The sequence below is a fragment of the Phytophthora infestans genome, genomic scaffold (genome assembly GCF_000142945.1).
Source record: "Phytophthora infestans T30-4 supercont1.117 genomic scaffold, whole genome shotgun sequence".
In the NCBI taxonomy this organism is placed as follows: Eukaryota; Oomycota; class Peronosporomycetes; order Peronosporales; family Peronosporaceae; genus Phytophthora; species Phytophthora infestans.
This window is the reverse complement of record NW_003303642.1, coordinates 155694-172920: the sequence shown is the minus strand read 5'-3', so window position 1 is coordinate 172920 and position 17227 is coordinate 155694. Positions and strand designations below refer to the sequence as shown.

The following is a 17227-nucleotide window of genomic DNA, read 5'->3' as shown; positions in this document are numbered from 1 at the left end:
ACGATGGCCTTAGCTGCCGCTTTTGGCCTTGGTACAAGCTTCTTATTCCTCAGCATGACCTTATCGGAGCCTAACTTCTGCGTCCTAAGCTTCTCCAACAGAATACCAGTGTTAGACAGTCCACCAGACAAATTTGAGCAGACCATGCCTTACCTAGGTCGACCTTGTCAAGGTAAAGCATCAGCTCGTTTGCTCCAACGAAGTAATCTACACCGCGCACACCCTTGGTCGTTTTGCCGGATTGAGAATACGTGTAATCGTCTGAGAGACCTGTGGGTTTCTTTGACGTCCACCCAGCCTTCCGTAGCTCTCCCCACCTATCCCGAAAAGCCATCCTGGTGTGGCAGCAACACTTGCGCTCTGGGCCGCAAATTGGAAAGTGAGCAGGATTGAGTGGCGCCACAAGCGGGTAGGTGTGCGATACGCTTGTGACCAGTTTGTTGAACTTCTTTACCCAATATCTGCTTTTTTATGTATCATTTTTGTCGATAATGGATACATCACCTACCCCTCGTTGACTGAATAATTGTAAAACTTAATACAAACGTTTAGTATAGCTTTTTTATCTTGGACCGTACAAGATACGAAATTGACTGTATCTTGTACAATCCAAGCGCTCGGGTTTAAGAGGTTAATCGAACACACTTGAGCGAGGTTTTACTCCAGGAAAGCAAACCACTTTTTTGATTAGCTTACGCTGTATGAAATAAAACCAAAGGGGCTAGAAAAGACGTCGGGCATGTATCAACTTTCAAATGCGGTAGGAATTTGGTGCAGGGATAGAAGACCACTTGCGAGGTTGTTGTTGAAATTTAAAGTGATATTCATTCGTTAGCTCTGCCGTTCCTCCAACGAGTACTTACAGCCTTATACCTTTCACGCCCTAGTCTTTCAGTGATCGACGTCACCTCACATTCAGCATCGATGCGACCTCAGTCGCCATCGTTCCATGCATCCTATGTAGCCGAGCGTTGACTGTCGACTGCCGTCCAGCTTCTCCATTTCGAGCTTCATTCACCCGTACGCTGATCTTCCACCGATATCAACAGTTACCACTCTACGTCACTCAGGTCCCACCTCTGACTCCTTATTTTCCTCCACAATGTTTCAGTGGTGACGTCACTTGATCTCAACGTCAAGTGGCGCTCCACCACCGTTTCATCCTTGATGCAGTCGGCACCGAACGTCAAGTTGGGTGGATCTGGCTGGCTGATGCTTTGCAAGTTCCAACAGCCTCCATCAAAGCTTAATCCAGTTGCACCACTTGAAGTTGATCCCGTAGCCGTTCAAATACCACAGCTTCGTCATAATATCGGTGAGCAGCTGTTGCGTGGGACAGTAGGATACTGCCACATTACCACGCTTGATCACGTCGCGAATAAAATGGTAAAGCACATTAATGTGCTTACTGCGTGTGGTCGTTATCTCATTCTACATGTACATTGTCTTGATAGCAGACTGGTTATCCACTTGCAAACTGATCAACCTCTCCTTTGTCCAGAGGCCAATTTCCACGAGCAGTTGCTTCACCCAGACAGCGTCTTTTACCGCCATTGCAGCAGCCACGTATTCAGCCTCCATGGTGGAGAGCGCAACAGACGTTTGCTTCTTGGATGCCCAAGCAATCACGGAGCAGTTCAATTCCAGTACGGCGCCAGACACTGACTTTGCGTCCGAGGTGTCACCTGACCAGTCAGCGTCGGTAAGATGATGGCGTGCCATTTGCATCCCACACCTTGTCCATTCTTTAACCCTTTTGCGGCAAAAGGTGCTATTCTGGCACCTTTTGTCGGGTTTTCAGGAGCCGCTAAGAAAATCGCTTCAAAAGGAGCTTTATAAGCATGTTTTGCTTTGTATCCATGTTTCCACACACCGCGATTTGTAACAACAGCATTTGTATCTTCTGAGAGGAGACGGACAGTTGGACTTGCAGTCAAAAAGACTAAAATTACTGATATAGACTATTAATTAAAGACAGATAAGTTTCCCCTGCTAGTACCCTGAAGATGGTAACTTTTCAATAGTCTCATCAAGATGCTTGCATACTCGACCGTCAGCACAAGCTGGAGCTATCATGCCGATTTCTAAATTGTCGCCATGCCTCGGACCACGTTCTTGGAGGAAGAAGATAAGGCGCTAGTGCAGCTCGCTCGCACCTACACAGAGCGCGGTAGCAAAGTAGCTTGGAGTGAGGTGGCCAAGAAGATGTGACGCTGGAGACGAAGTCCCGTGCAGCTCGCTCAGAGATTGAATGCTCTAAAGCGAACATTTGGCAGGAACCTGACAAGCTTTCCGCCGTCATTTTTTACTAAGGTACAAGCTCGGCGAGGTCGTCGTAGCACGCTGGTGTTGCAGATTCGGCAGCCTGCACTCCAGCACCACAAGATCCAGAGAGCACATTGAGCTCAACAGCAAGCCCAATTTGTATGGATACACAGCTCAGCCAGTTGGCACCCATAGCTACACAAAACGTGTTGGAATCGGAGAAAGTGACGCCAAGTCAGCAAATCGAAGCCTATCCTAGTGAAGTGCATGGGGCGGTGGCGATAAAAGCAAAGGAGCGTAGCGAAGTAATGGTCTTTCCGGCATCCTTACCTGTGGCCTCTATCCAGCCTTTGGATGCAATTGGGTTGGCGCAGTCTACTACGCAGCGATCTGATTCACGAAAGAACTGTTTACTATCTCCTCACGCAGCAGCTGGTACGATGTCAGCTATTTTTCATTATGCATCAAGAAAAGATATCATTTATCCTGCGGCAGCCCCGGCGTTGAATGCTGGGGAGCTTCTTCCAGCTGCTATTAGTAGTCTTATCGCTGCTATCTCCAAAATCAAAACTATTGATGCCCAAGATGTGTTTCTTGACATCGGCTGTGGTATCGGTAACGTATTGGGGCAATTCGCGCTACAAACGGCAGTTCGAGCAAGTCTCGGAGTCGAAATTCGCCGCAAGCTCATCGGACATGGCTCAAATGCAGTTAGCAGCAATTCGTTACGGTGGCCATCACTTGCTAAAGTGAAATTGTATGGTGCTGATGTGCGCAAAATCGAAATCTCGGCGATAACATTGTTCTCGACAGCCACCATTGTCTTCGCAAATAATCTGAAGTTTGAGCCGTCCACGAACAATTACATCAACGGAGAGTTATTTTTTATGTTGAACGCGTGGGTCGTTGCGTTTACCAGTGAGGTGTGCCCTCGCCACAACAGCGCTTGTACAAAAGCTTTTTGTAGTCGTTGGGAGATAGAGGACTTGATCCAAGTACCTGCGAGCTAGACAAACCTCATCAGCGTTAACATTTATACAGAGAGATATTGATGTTTACATCGATAATATCAAAGAATTATTCTAGCTGCTCGACCCTTTTTGGTCTGTGGGGGAGGTAACGTCGAGTCGCTCTGCTTCAACTTGTATAGCTCGGACGCCTTCATAATGTTCCCCTTTACGGAGAAAAGGTTCCGAGGCAGGTAAAAGTTATGAAACTTCTCCCAGCACGTCCATCGTGCTGTTTGGCAGAAGTACGGTCGTTCTGGGGCGGTGTGAAGAAGTTGACAAAGGCATACGTTGTGCAGCGTACAGTGATCAGTCACGACAGTTGGTAAGCGGTTTTCCCAGCGACAAACCACGCATTGACGTCGTTTCTTGCTCTCAGTAAAAAGTTGCTTCGAAGAAACAGTAGTACAAACTTTTTGAGGACTATCGACAATATCGGGTGTTTCCACTGTCATACTCCATGTAGTTGCAGCACCACATAGATCGACACTATTACCAGTACGTGCGTTTCCGTACAGCATCCGGCGATCACTTGGTGCCTCCATCCATTTTCCAGAGAGTAGCTCTTCGGCCAATTGAGTCACAAAAGCGCGGTGAGGGTCTCTCTCCTTACTCATATCCACGACAAGCTTTTTCGACATGTATGCATTGACTCTAGCGACATCTACTAGTGACATTGCCAGCTTCTTGTACCATTTTTTGAAGGAATGTCCATCAGCGATGGAAAATCGCGCACGCAGCTGGTCCAGGCGGTCGACACCCTGCATGTGCTCGTTGTATTGCGATACGCATGATGGGGCTCGGTAAGGCTGCATTGCACTTCCTACTCGACGGGTTAGCTCCGTTGCTGTTGAACTGTCAGCGTTTGATATCATTTTGACAATGGCACTATCGAACCAGGAAACTGCAGTCATCTGGTGGTTCAGCGACACAGCTTGCCGAAACTTTCCTCTTGTACACTCGGTTTTCTTCAGGATGACATGGGTTGGGAAAGCATGCTATTTTTTCGAACTGTCCCTCGACCGTAAAGTCCTTTGAGCTGCAATGCAGCAAGTAGTTGCACGGACATGTAGTAGTTATCCGCGTTAATAACCCGACTGGTATGATACAGTGGACGGGCAACTTCCACTACTTGGCCACGAACGACGGCGAGTGCATCTAAATCTTGGCGCAGCTCCTCAATTTCAGCATCGGATGCAATATTATGAAGCCGATTCCGATTACTTCCCTTTCCACAGGCCCTTTCGAAAATTGGACAGCCAATCCCAGTGCTGAGAACCCACCCCAGCCTTTTAAAGCCCGAAAATGGGATTTCCCTCCTGGTTTCATGGGGTTAAACATGATAAGCCGCCTTCCGAACTTGGAACGACATGCCACGCTGGCTTCATCCAATGCAACATCTCGACCAACTTCGACGTATTTTCCGCCAGTCACTTTCATCAAATTCACAAGTGTTCGAATCCGAGCGAGTGCATCTCGCTTGCTGGTTTCATTTGACGCTTGATGCGTACTTTGAGGCTGCTGCGTAGATAATTGTGTAGGCGATGCTATCGGCATGTTGTTAGTAGCATGATCGGTATGCACTTGATGGTCCGACCTTGAAGTCGACTCAACTCCCTCTCGCTGGTATTCCGATGGGCTCTGAGGTGTAGCCACGCTCGAGCCATCTGCAGTGGCGCTCGCATCGTCATTGAGAGCGTCATTCACTGAAGCAGCAGTAGGTCCAGCCCTCAGTGAAGAAATTGGTGTTGCAACGTTAGCCGAATGTTGAGCTCGCTTTGAAATTGCTCTAAAGCAAAATGACACTCGTAACAGCTTGAATCTTGCAAGAGGCATGATATTATCGAGCCCAACACTGCAGCCACCCAATATTCTATCTTCCACTTGCTGTCCCCAATAATTAGCGTATTCACCCTTGTCCACCAGTGCCATATAAAGCAAAATACCCAGAAAAGTCATCACTTCTTGCAACGTAAAAAGAGGTCGGTGTGTGATACGGTTTTCACGTTCGTATTCACGCATCGCTTTGTTAGTTTGGTGAGCTACTTCGAATCAAAAGTAGACAGGGATGTACGCAAAAAATGCCGATGAAGGTGAGTGCGTAAACAAATGACAATATTCCGGTCGAATCCTAGTCTCCGTGCCTCCGTCATGATGCTCGTAAAGATTGGAAGGAGCTTCCATTTGTGCTTCTGGGTCAAACTTCAAGTTTTCAATTGATTGCCTCCACTTTCGTCATCGACGACGGAAAAACAAATTCTGGGTCGTAGCGGTGGAAGGACTCCTCTTCTTCGTTCTCCACAGCTTCAATGTCACTGGCATCTTCTTGAACTTCGATCTCGCTTTGATCAGCATGACAAAGAGCGGTCTATGCCGGTTTCGATGGTGACGACATTATGTTACTGTAGTTTTCAACGCCGCGCTGCACTATGCTTATGTTCAAGTACTCACTTTTCTTCTGGAACTGTGTGTCGATCCATTGGATTTCAAGCAGGGCTTTTTATTGTCGAATCGTGTTACGCGTCCAACGATATACGCGCTTCCGACATCAGAATACACGCTGTCCTTTAGCCAGACTTCTTGGACGGGTGAATACGCCACTAGTTTCTCGATGTAAGCGCGGGAAACAAGCGCGTTGTGATTTCGTGCTGCTTGGGAACGCGATCGTTTCGATCCGCCGCGTGTTGTAGACGTTCGTGTAGGATCAGGATTCGCGTCTCCATCCGCAGTAGATTTCCCCGCTGCTCCAGCGCAAGAGGATTCATCATCTGCGGTGGCGCCATCCATAAGTTCGGCAAGACTTCGCTGCCGCTTTCGTGTCTGCGTAGTGCTGTGCTTGTGAGAACCTTTTGTCTTCCCCTTACCTAGCTGCGTTTGCTGTGTAAATTCACTCTGTGTGCTTGGTATCAGCTGATGACGAGCACGTTGTTCTTCACCATGGTTACCTTGACCACCGTCGTCATGGTGATCTTGACGATGGTGTGGCAGCTCTTCTCCGGCCTGACCTAGGTCGCCACAACTTGCTGCTGTCACGTCGCCTACGACCGTAGCCTCATCAGAACTAATCAATAACGAAACAAACGATTGTGTGTCATCGCCTCGCGGGGGTGTAGACGTTCGCCGCACTTGCTGGCCGCGCGCCATGATCGCCTATTGTCGGTAGATCCAGCAGTGATTGACCGACTGTTGGTGGTATTCCTTACTGAAGATAAATTTGCATAGTGAAAACAACACATGTAACCTTCCCTATCAAAAGCCGCTTGTACGACACATTAGCATAGTGAAAAAAGTATATTTGCCCATACCAAAATTTATCGGACCGGATGACCTTATCGGACCTATGTATTGTACACAGTTTATCTCAGATAGGTACGAGGTTTAGGGGAGGGCATGCCTGATGTGAAATGACGCAAAAGGCCAAAGAGTGGTCAAACAGACTGATTTATAGACGGCAGGAAATGGCCTGAATCGCCCTCTGGGCTGAGAAAATCACTATTTTGTTTTTCTATGCATTTTTGGCATGAGAGTCATGTGCGCATGAGCTAGCAAATTTAACAATGAGGCAGAATCGCCACGATCGTCCGGATAATTTTGCATCTGTCCGGTAAATTAAGATTGACGACAGCCAGTTATCAGAGCTACTACTGCTTATTGGGTAATTATCTGCCAGTAAAAACGTGCCACTTGTAATTGCGTTAGACAACACGGATCGAATGGTTTGCAGCCTCTCACTTTCAGTCAATCCGTCGCCGACAGCCCACGTTGGCGGTCAGTCTTACTTTTTTCATCGCAACTACGCTGATCTCCCGTACGGGCTTCACGGGCTTCCAAGCCTCCAGGTCGCCTCTGACCCCCCCCCCTTCCAACGATGTAGCTCAACTGGGAGAGCGCAAGGTTCCGGCCTTGAGGATGCCTGTTCAAATCGGGCCATCGTTATTGCTTATGCTTGGGTTAGAGGCCTTGTAGCGAAGATCAAGTTTCGTGAACAGCAGAGATCAGCAAGAAAGGTGATTGCATACGTGTGTTGAGGTCGACATAGCTTGATGCTGTGAGGAAAGGTGAATGTAAATGTTTGTTCTACTTACTAACCTCCTCAAGAACGTCCTGCGTGTAGCCAGGAGACGGGTCTTGGATTGCAGCTGTCTGGAGCAGTTGACGGTGGCGCTGGATCTTGGCATTTAGCGCGCCGGCGCAGTGGACCCGCTGGAGGTGCTTGAGGACCGCGCTCGATCCGCGAGAGTTGATGCTGTGCTTGCCTTTCAAGTACGTGAGTACGGCATTCTTGGCGCGCTTCCCCAGTTCCAGAACTCGGTCGCGGTAGTCCGCAGAGGTTTGGCTGAGAGCGAAGCCGTCGTCGAGGAACAGCTTCATGTACGCGACTAGCAGCTTGGCCTTCGAGCGCTGCTGCTTCGGTGCTTCGACGTACCAGCGTGGCTCTTGCGCGTACCAGGTAAACCAAGTCGCATGAAGGTAGGTTGCTGATCCTCTACGCTGTTTTTGCTTGGGTTTGCTCACATCTGTGGCGTCTTCATCTTGAATGCTTCTTTTTCGCGCTTCAGCTACAGGATCACCGTTAAGCTTTGCCTCAAGCAGATCCATGCGGGCGTCTTGGCGCTTGGAAGTTTTGATAAGGTGTTTAATGACAGAGGCCTGGTGCTCGATGATCTTCTGTTCTTGGCTTGGTTCCATTGGCATGGATGGTGAGGTGGATGCTTCTATGTTGTCTTTACAGGAATGATGCGCTCCTGCAAGATGCGTAGACCAGGCTAAGAGGTCCGGAAGCGTACGTCCAGCCTGCGTAACACAGGTTTCGAGTCGTTGCACCGCTGGACTGTCGGGATTCAAGCCCTTTACGACGGGATAGTGCCTAACGACGCAAGCGGTTAAGACATCCAGAACCTTCCGGTTGATGTTGAAGCTTTCCGTCTCAAGTTGGTAGCAAGCTGTGAACAAGCCTCGTTGGAACTCGGCAATCGCGTCAAGCGTGTCTGCGTCAAAGCTGGACAGGTCTTGGAGAGGGACAACGTCTTCTGGTTTGTATCCACTCAATACCTTGGCAATCATGTGGTCTTCTCTACTTGTGTTGAAGATGTAGTTGAATCCTTTGTTTGTGGTGCTTAGGTTCCAAGATCCGCGATTAAAGATCCAGCGCGCGGTCATCTTCTCGCAGCCGTTGGCATGTTGGGCCCCACCACGACGGAATGAGTGCGACGTGAGAGCAGCTGACACACCGGCGGCAGGGACGACGCGATCAAGCACACGGTTGACATGTGCGTAGATTGTCGGGGCCGCAGCAGTACGAGGAGGAGGAGGAGCAGGCGTAGCAAGACTAGAGGTCGCCGGTGGTGCGTTCAGGAGTTCCACGAGCGGCACGTCAGGTGATAGTGTTGTCGGCGCTTGCTGCACTTGGTCGGGAAGGGTCCCGATGAGAGCTGGACACGGTGCTGATTGGACGGAGAGGGCGAGAGCAACAGCGAGCAAGGGGCACGTTGCGAAGTCGGCGTCGGGGAAGAGAGACAAACCTTGTTCTTCCGACGTCTTCACACGGACCAAGCGAAGGAAGAAGACACGGGCGGCATCTATAGAGATGCTCCGCTTCTTGATCATCGACAGGTCCGAAGCTCGCCCGAACAGGTACCAGAGCAGACACAGAAGAGCAGCATCTTGGTAGTCACTCTCAGAACATGCATTGACATACAAATACACAACCACTTTTTTTAAAGTCAGCCTTTGTACATGGTGGAGCCTTTGCTACGAAGCCACCACCATCTCTTTTCAGACAAAAGTTATCTAGAGTTTTTCCCATTTTAAGCAGCCGCGATTCTAGCGAAGCTCGGTGCTGAGGAAATTGCTCTAGGAGCCAAATTTTGGCTTGGCGGTAATACTGCATTGCAGTGTTTCGTGCCAGCAATTTACCCTTCTTTCCTTCACTAAACGCAAGATACATTCCAAACTTATCCATGACGCACACAAAGCTCTTGCCACTCTCATCCTCCTCAATACATTTCTTTACTTATTTTTCCTCAACATCCTCACCCTTTAAAACTTGGAAAATGCTGCGACAGCAGTTGCCTTAGCCCGCAATGTGTTGCCAGGTTGCAATTCCTCCAAACCCATCGCGAAGGTCCGATAAAGAGGAATATGAAAGTGATACGTCTACTACTTGACAACTGAATGAACATACACATATTTTAGAGTTTTATCGGACTTGATACGTCCGATCGGGTGGCTTGGATGACTCACCTAGACCTACTACATCCGATTGGTTTAAATCATGATTTAGATTAACTGTGATTGGCTGGTGATTTTTGCTGGCAGGTAATTGGCAGTATATACCCATACAAAATTCAAGTATGGTCCGATAAACTATCATATTCATCCATATCGCAACCGTTCCGACACCCTACCCCTTTCCGACGGATTCCGACAAATGGGACATCCATTGAATCCACCAATCAAATCAGCGGAGTAGCTAGGTTTAGAGAAGTAAGTTAAGTGCGAGCACACTAAGTACGCTAACTATCATAAGTACGACAACAAACCCAGTCAGCTTTCAAAAGGGAGATCACAGGCGCAAGGAAATGCTCTGTAGCGGCCTGTAGGCCGAGAAAACCCGTTTTAACGTATTTGTAGCATTATGGAGCTCAGAGCGCTGTTCACTCTAGACAGCAAAATCATGAATGAGACCGAAGTCGAGGATGAGGGGCCTCTAATAGAGTGGGTTTCATTACACTGACATCACGGCCCATATTACTGACATCTGTAGCACTGGCCACTCATTTAAATCAGGGTTATTTATAGGCCAATGATAGAGCGCGACATATTAAACCTCATCCAGGTTTTTTACTCAGCCAATAAAACGACGCCAGCTATTGCCGACAGAGCTGTTGGCGGCTCAGTCCTCATTTTTCGCCGGCCACCTCGCAGACCTCATCCCACAAGCATCGATACTATGCCGCCTACAAGCACAACTCCCGCCGGCACTGCTGGTGCAGCGCTCGGATGGTAACGAGCGGGGGGTCCGATTCCCTACTGCCGGTTTACCTATATGTGATTTGCTACTAAACTTTGCGAATCAAACTGCTAGATAGGGCGGTGCTGGTTCGTGCTGACGTTGCTGCCTAGAACGGCGTTGGTTTGTGCTAGAGAGACCGGCGATGATTCGTGCTGCCGTTGAAGGAGCTCGTGCTGTGTGTTCAACATTGTGAGGTGCAGCACCAGGTTTGTTGGTGGTGAAGAAGCAGTTCGCTGTACGAAATGCGTTGTATTGTAACTAACTGTACTAACTGTGAATGCATTTGTATTCAAGAGTGTTTAGACGTTCCCCATCACAGCGAGTATGTCTTTAGTGTCTCCTGGAGCAGGGTCAACTATTCTCCCGGTGGCAAGGAGGCGTTTGTACGCGCCTATGCGATCATCCAACGCCCCAGACTTGTGGAATGGTCGTAGCGCGCGCAGAACACTGCCAGCTCCCTTCGCATTAACGCCTTGCGACTTTAGGAACCCGAGAACAGCTTCTTCTGCTCTGCGACCGGCGTCGAGAACTTGGTCTTTGTAGTCCTCCGCTTGGATGTCTAACGCGATGCCATCTGGCAAGAAGATCTTCATGAATGCGACGACGTGGTGCGACTCGGACTTCTTTTGACGGTCAGTACTGCTCCACACAGGAGGCGTCTTAGTGTACCACTCGTACCACGTGGCGGACAGGTTCGTTGCTTGCTTTTTCCTTCGCTTAGGCTTTGGCTCTTGATCTGACGATTCTTGTTCTTGTTGTTGCTCTTCAGCTGCTGCCTTGTTTACGCAGCTGGACTTCGACTTGAGTAGCGCAGCCTCGACGATGGTCATGCGTTCTGCTAGGACGCGATTGGATGCAACTAACTCTTGAATGACAGCCAAAAGATGATTCATTGCCGGACACGTGTGCGTTGCTTCTTGGGTTTCTTCTTTGTCTTGAGCAGGTACATCGGCTTTCTCGTTCAGCGCTATAGACCACTTCAGCAAGTCCGCAAGTGGGATGTCAGCAGCAACCAGGCACTCTTCAACGCGCATGACGATGGGTGATCCAGGGGCAAGAGCCTTGAGCTGAGGATAGTGTCGGACAAGGTAAGCTGTGAGTACGCTGAGAACCTTTGTACTCACGTTTAGTCTGCGCTCTTTGAGACCTGTACAGGTGGCGAACAACAGCTCTTGTAACCGTTCAAGATGCTCGAGCGCCGTGCAGTCCAGCAAAGCCGTGTCGATCACCTTAGGAGCAGCGTCAGCACTCCAGCCGCTCAAGACGCGCGCCACCTTCCTGTCTTCCCTCGCAGTGTTGGTGATATAGGCAAAGGCCTTGTTTGTCTTCGTCATATCCCAAGCACCACGGTCGAAGATCCACTGAGCAGCAAGTCGGTCGTCGCCATTAGCGTGCTGAGCACCTCCTCGCCGAAAGGAATGAGAGCTCAGCTCCGCCTTGACCCCTGCAGGCTCGGTTACGCGCTTCAGCATCCTGTTGACGTGGCTCTGCATGCTGTCCTCGCCTCGTTTCACGCCTTTGTCCAGCGTCGGGATTGGAGCGGGTGAGTTTCTGCTAACTGTGTCTTGAGGACTTGTAGGTCGCGGGGCAACGGCAACGTGAAGTGTGTCGGGGGTCAAGGAAAGCAAGTCGTGCAGTGGAGCTCCGGCATCAAGCGTAGCACTTGTCTGTGGAGTTAGCGCTGGCAAGTGACCAAGTAGCGATGGACTAGGGGCTTCTTGTGTTGCCAGCGCTACTGCTAGCGAGTGCAGTGGACACGTCAAGAAGTCGTCCTTGTCGGGGACAAGCGTGAGGCCTTGTTCTTCGGAAGTCTTTACGCGGAGCAAACGCAGATAAAACACGCCGTCAGATGACACCGACACATGTTGCTTCTGGACGTAGCAGAGGTCTGATGATCGACCAAAGCAGTGCCACATTAAGCACGCCATGGCAGCGTCTTGGTAGTCTGCGTTGACTCGTGCATTGCTGTAAACGTAACGTACTAAAGCCTTTAAATCCTCCTTAGTACAAGGAGGAGCTTTGTTAGTTAACCCTCCATTTTCACGTTTTAAGCAGTGTTTATCTAACGTCTTTCCTTGCTTTAACAATATCAATTCAGTAACTACACGCAAGTGAGGATACACATCAAATAACCATAGCTTTACGTTTCTATAGTATGAGGACGCAGTGTTCCTTGCAAGTTTACCTTTCTTACCTTCGTTAGTGGCCAAATAGAAACCAAATCGGTCCATTGTTGCCGCTAAGCGTTTGCCAGAGGTGTCGAGAAGAATGCTAGCTTGGACAAATTCCAAACTAACATGCTCCTCCTCCAGCATCCGCTTGAATGCTGCAATCGCAGTTGAACGCGCCTTTTGCGTGTTCGTAGGAACGAAGGCCGAGAGGCTCATGCTGAGCTGTCTCTTCTGTTTTTGAAAAGTAATTAGTGGCTCTCATCTATTGAACTCCTACATTAGGGATATTCCTGCTTCAGCCTAGATGTCCGAATTGATAGAATATTTGCCAAATATTTTTTTAATTTGATTATTGTATTCGTATATTCATATTTCTGCCTTGACTTCCGACAAATATATGTCGGAAAGTGTCGGAGTTCAACCCCTACCCCTAACACATATTATTGGCTAAAAGCAGCGAAATAAGAAAGGTGATTGGCTAATGTGCTTATTAAATCCACTCTGGTCGTAACTATAAAATTTATCTGTCGGAAAGATCACTATATTCATCCATATGAGATTAGAAGCTGCTTTATTCAAGCCTGCGCGAAGGACGCTTACTTCTGACACGATACTCGCTAACGATGCGATACTTCTGTCGCTATGCGATGTTTTTGAGTAGAACTTGGGGCAACTGAACAATACACTTTGTATATATATAATCGGATAGGATGTAGTGGTGTGGAGTGTTGCTGGACGGAAAACCCGAGCTTACTAATATTCATTCGGATAAGACTGGCGGTGTCATATTCAGGTTAGTTCATAAAGAGCATGTTGTTCTGGGATGGCCGTTCTGGCTGTACGACGGCACTGTCGCTGACGGGAGGGGGCGGTTCAGGGACGGCGACGCTGTAGATGTTTCTTAGGGCCACGGAAACACCAGGGCAAACCTCCCTCCGTCTACGTCGATGTCGTGGGGGTAGCTGAAATCGAAGTAAAAGTCTGCGTAGTTATAGACGTGCTGCTGGTTAATGGAGTTTTATTGGTGCTGTCGGACGAAGCAGTCGCGGTTACCGACTTGTAGTCACAATGGTCCTTCGGGGCGGTAGTGGTAGCGGCCGCAGTCGTGTTGTCAGGGTATTCAGTCGCTGACTCGGTAGCCGACTGTGCATAGTGTTTGTGCTGGCATTAATCGGCCGGAACTGACGGTGACAGTCAATTGAGACAACTGTGCATCTTGGTATCGTTCGGCGTGCAAGTTGGCGTCGGAGCACTGTTCACTCTTGCAGAGGAGGGTGGCGTAGGAGCTGGAGGTGGACTTGATCGAGCTTGTGCTAGGTGCGATGCTCATGACCACATTGCAGCAGGACTTGCCTGTGAGCTTCTTGTAGGTCTCGCGAGACGAGGAAATGTGTTATCGGGTAGGTTGACCCTGACGTCGTACCAGGTGTGCTAACCCGATACGTAGAGATCAGCGAGAGTGGCCTTGTCGCCCATTTCGTCACGTTGGGTAACCGCAGGACAGATCTCGAGACGTGGAGGCTCCACGCTCCACTGGAGCTGCCGTCCGTGATGGCATCAGTCTTGCTGCTACCGTACAGGCCGATTCATTTGGACGTTGGTTGTGCTAGGTGGGGATACTGATCGGCTCGAGTGTGATGATGGGCGCTGGCCGTATTTGGACGGATTTGCCAAATTTCAGATCTTGTCAGTTAGTCTAACCAATCAGAGTATGAGAGGGAAATTCTAGCCTATCAGGAATCTGTATGAAAAGGGGCTAAAAGAGGTGGCAAGAGACACATCACCCTTTAGCTCGAGAAGACAAAGTTAGAAACAAAAAGGGTCATTTTGGGACCTTTTGTTTCTGAATGACTGATTTGTGTATGGCATACAGGCTCATGTAGCTCGCGAAAGGGTTAAGAACAGTCCAGAAGGTGATGTGCCCCGTAAGTAGCGCAGGATTCGCCTCACACCTTGCCAATGACTCTCCCGTGGACGAGCGACGAATCTCTCCAGGTAATTAACTGCAGCTGTGATGTCCGGTCGAGTGCAGTTAGATAACCACAGCAGCGAGCCAATCGCGCTACGCATGAGACTGATCTGCTGCATTGGTTGTCTGGCATCCATTGGGGTGCTAACTGTACGGCATTTAGACATCTTCAAATCGACTAAAAGTATCTCGATAGTGTCGGGTGGAAGACAAATCCATCTTAAGTGTGCTCGATGCAAATCCCAACACCTTCGCTGCATCGCCCATGTTCTTAATATCGAATATCTTCCCCAATTGGAACATGACCAAGTCGCTATCTGCATCATTTTCACTGACAATGATAACATCGTCGACGTACAGTCCAAGTACGGGCAGATTTCCTTTTCGTCGGCGAGTGTACAGGCATGGATCGAGTTTGCTTCGTGCGAAACCGATCAATAGTAAGAACGCATTGATCTTGTTGTTCCACGGTAAGCCACTCTGCTTCAATCCGTATAACCCTTTCTTTAGTAGCAATGCCGTGTCGTTCGAGCATGGAGTGCCTTTCGGAGGCTTCATAAGGATTGGTCGATCCAGGTCTGCTTTGACATAGGCGTTTGGTACATCGCCCTGCCTGATTCGCCGACTCCACTGAGCTGCCAACAGCGCTCGAAAACGCACGCTTGTGGTCTTCACCATTGGTGAGTAAGTTTTTTGAAGTCAATACCAAAACGTTGAGAGAAACCACGAGCCACCAGCCGAGCCTTGAACCGCTCCAGCTCACCTCGGGAGTTGAATTTAATCTTTAAAACCCACTTCAATGAGACCAAATTTGCTCCAGCGGGTGCTTTTACCAACTCCCAGGTACCATTTGCCCGGAGATCCTTCCTTCCATTTTGGCCACTCTGGTGTTTGTCGCGCTTCATCCATATTGCACGGAGTAGTCATTGCTGTCATTGCTTCTGAAAGGATTAGGCATGCGGATCCGGTCACCCCCTCAATTAAGTCTTGTGGTAGTGAGATACTACCATGTTCCTTGCTCTTTTTCCGTGATCTGAAAACACGGCGAAGCGTCCCAGCGCTGATAGGGCATCCGTGGTATTCGTCCTTGCCGTTACCACTCGTGTAAGCGGGGCGGCATACTCGTATAGCACTCTTCCGCGAGCGCGTTTTCGCTTGGACCGGTACTTTAGGTGTATCGTCAGTCTCTGGGGCGGTTTGCTGCGGCTCTGAGGTTTCTGGAGCAACTTCAGACTCATTTGACGATGGGTTGGTTTCACCGTGCAGTTCATCTAGCGCATCTTGAGTCTCCTTTTTGTGAATGTCGGGCTTGTCGATATTCTGCACATCTGCGCTTGTCACGATCTTCCTCGTACGAGGTAAGAGCATTCGATAACCCTTCTGATCTTCGTTGATGCCGATGATTACAGCTTTTTCGGCATGACCCTTGACTGACGCGGCCTTCTTGTGAGCGATGTGTGTTGTGCAGTACAACGTGTATTTGACTGCGTCTCCCCAATAACGGTCTGGAAGATCTACAGCTCACAGCATCGCACGTCCGGAGTTCATGAGCGTCCTGTGCGTCCGTACGACTTTGCCATTTGATGCCGAACGGTCAGGTAGCGTTAACTGCGTTTTGAGGCCGTCTCGCTTGCAAAACGCCCTGATTTCATGGCTCAGGAATTCTCCACCGCCGTCAGACCTGATAACTTTTACATGTTGATTTCGCTGCCGTTCGAACTCGGTTATAAATTCCATAAGTTTCTTGGCAGCTTCACCTTTTGTCTGCAGCAAATACACGCGATTAAAACTCGACGCATAGTCCACGATGGTCAGCATGTGTTTGTTGCTGTTCCGTTAATTCAACGGGTACGCTAAGTACGTTGGAGACTGAGAGAGAGAAGATGCTACGCGGTGAGCTTTACAACCCCATGCATCCGGGTCTACTCAAGGAGCGACAAGAGACCCGCAAGTTGATCAACAAGTACAACAAGCTCGACAGCGCTGAGAGCTCCGAGGCCCAGGAGATTCTCACCAAGATGTTAGGCGCCAAAGGTCGCGACTGTGTCATCGAGATGCCGTTTCGCTGCGACTGTGGATCAAACACGCGACTGGGGGACAATGTGTATATGAACTCCAACTGTATCCTTCTCGATGAAGGTGAGATCACAATTGGCAGCCGGGTTATGCTTGCTCCTAACGTGCAGCTTTACACGGCTACACACCCGTTGGAACCGAAGATACGAGCTACTGGGTACGAGCGGACCAAGCCAATCACAATTGGAGATGATGTTTGGATCGGAGGCAGCGTGGTGGTTGTGCCTGGAGTAATGATCGACCGTGGGGCTGTGATTGGAGCTGGCAGTGTCGTGACCAAGAACGTGCCTCCTATGTGCGTGTATGCTGGCAACCCGGCGAAGTTCATCAAGAAGATCGAGATGGAGTAGAGCTGCTGGTGGTAGTGAACGTCCGACCTACGTCGAAAAATGATGATCTGTTGAGGTCAAGATTCTATTTGATATGATCGTTCATTGTAAGTTGTTTGCACATGTACACATGCGCAACTTTCAGAGAGAACATTGGAGCTTCCGCGGTTAGGCTGCCTATGTGAAGTCCACAATCTCACTGTAGGCAAATCTACAGAGCTCGTAGACTAGTTAATCACAATTGTCGAGGAAGTTTACAGTTGGTGGGCACAATTTACAACAGCAAACTAGGTTTTGTGCTAATAGAACATCGTGGGCGTCTACAGTACATGCACACTTGTAGAACTCTGCGAAATTTTAGATAACAGACTAGACTTACAGTTAATTTCTTTAAA

The 17227-nt window shown here is 49.2% G+C and overlaps 4 protein-coding genes across 4 annotated transcripts; 2 read left to right on the top strand and 2 right to left on the bottom strand.

The window, feature by feature from the left end:
- Window positions 1-1579: 1579 nt before the first annotated feature.
- On the top strand, window positions 1580-2211 carry PITG_20071 (uncharacterized protein; the record flags this gene model as incomplete). Its single annotated transcript, XM_002895945.1, has 2 exons — window positions 1580-1702; window positions 2122-2211. 2 exons carry the CDS (start codon window positions 1580-1582, stop codon window positions 2209-2211), a joined length of 213 nt encoding a protein of 70 aa, XP_002895991.1.
- Window positions 2212-5484: 3273 nt separating this feature from the next.
- On the bottom strand, window positions 5485-6235 carry PITG_20070 (uncharacterized protein; the record flags this gene model as incomplete). Its single annotated transcript, XM_002895944.1, has 3 exons — window positions 5485-5640; window positions 5793-6149; window positions 6218-6235. 3 exons carry the CDS (start codon window positions 6233-6235, stop codon window positions 5485-5487), a joined length of 531 nt encoding a protein of 176 aa, XP_002895990.1.
- Window positions 6236-13397: 7162 nt separating this feature from the next.
- Window positions 13398-13788, bottom strand: PITG_20067 (uncharacterized protein; the record flags this gene model as incomplete). Its single annotated transcript, XM_002895943.1, has 2 exons — window positions 13398-13601; window positions 13645-13788. 2 exons carry the CDS (start codon window positions 13786-13788, stop codon window positions 13398-13400), a joined length of 348 nt encoding a protein of 115 aa, XP_002895989.1.
- Window positions 13789-16310: 2522 nt separating this feature from the next.
- PITG_20066 (maltose O-acetyltransferase, putative) lies at window positions 16311-16853 on the top strand (the record flags this gene model as incomplete). The annotated part of the gene is made up of 1 exon (XM_002895942.1): window positions 16311-16853. The coding sequence occupies one exon, from the start codon at window positions 16311-16313 to the stop codon at window positions 16851-16853; it is 543 nt and encodes a 180-aa protein (XP_002895988.1).
- Between the last annotated feature and the right edge of the window lie 374 nt (window positions 16854-17227).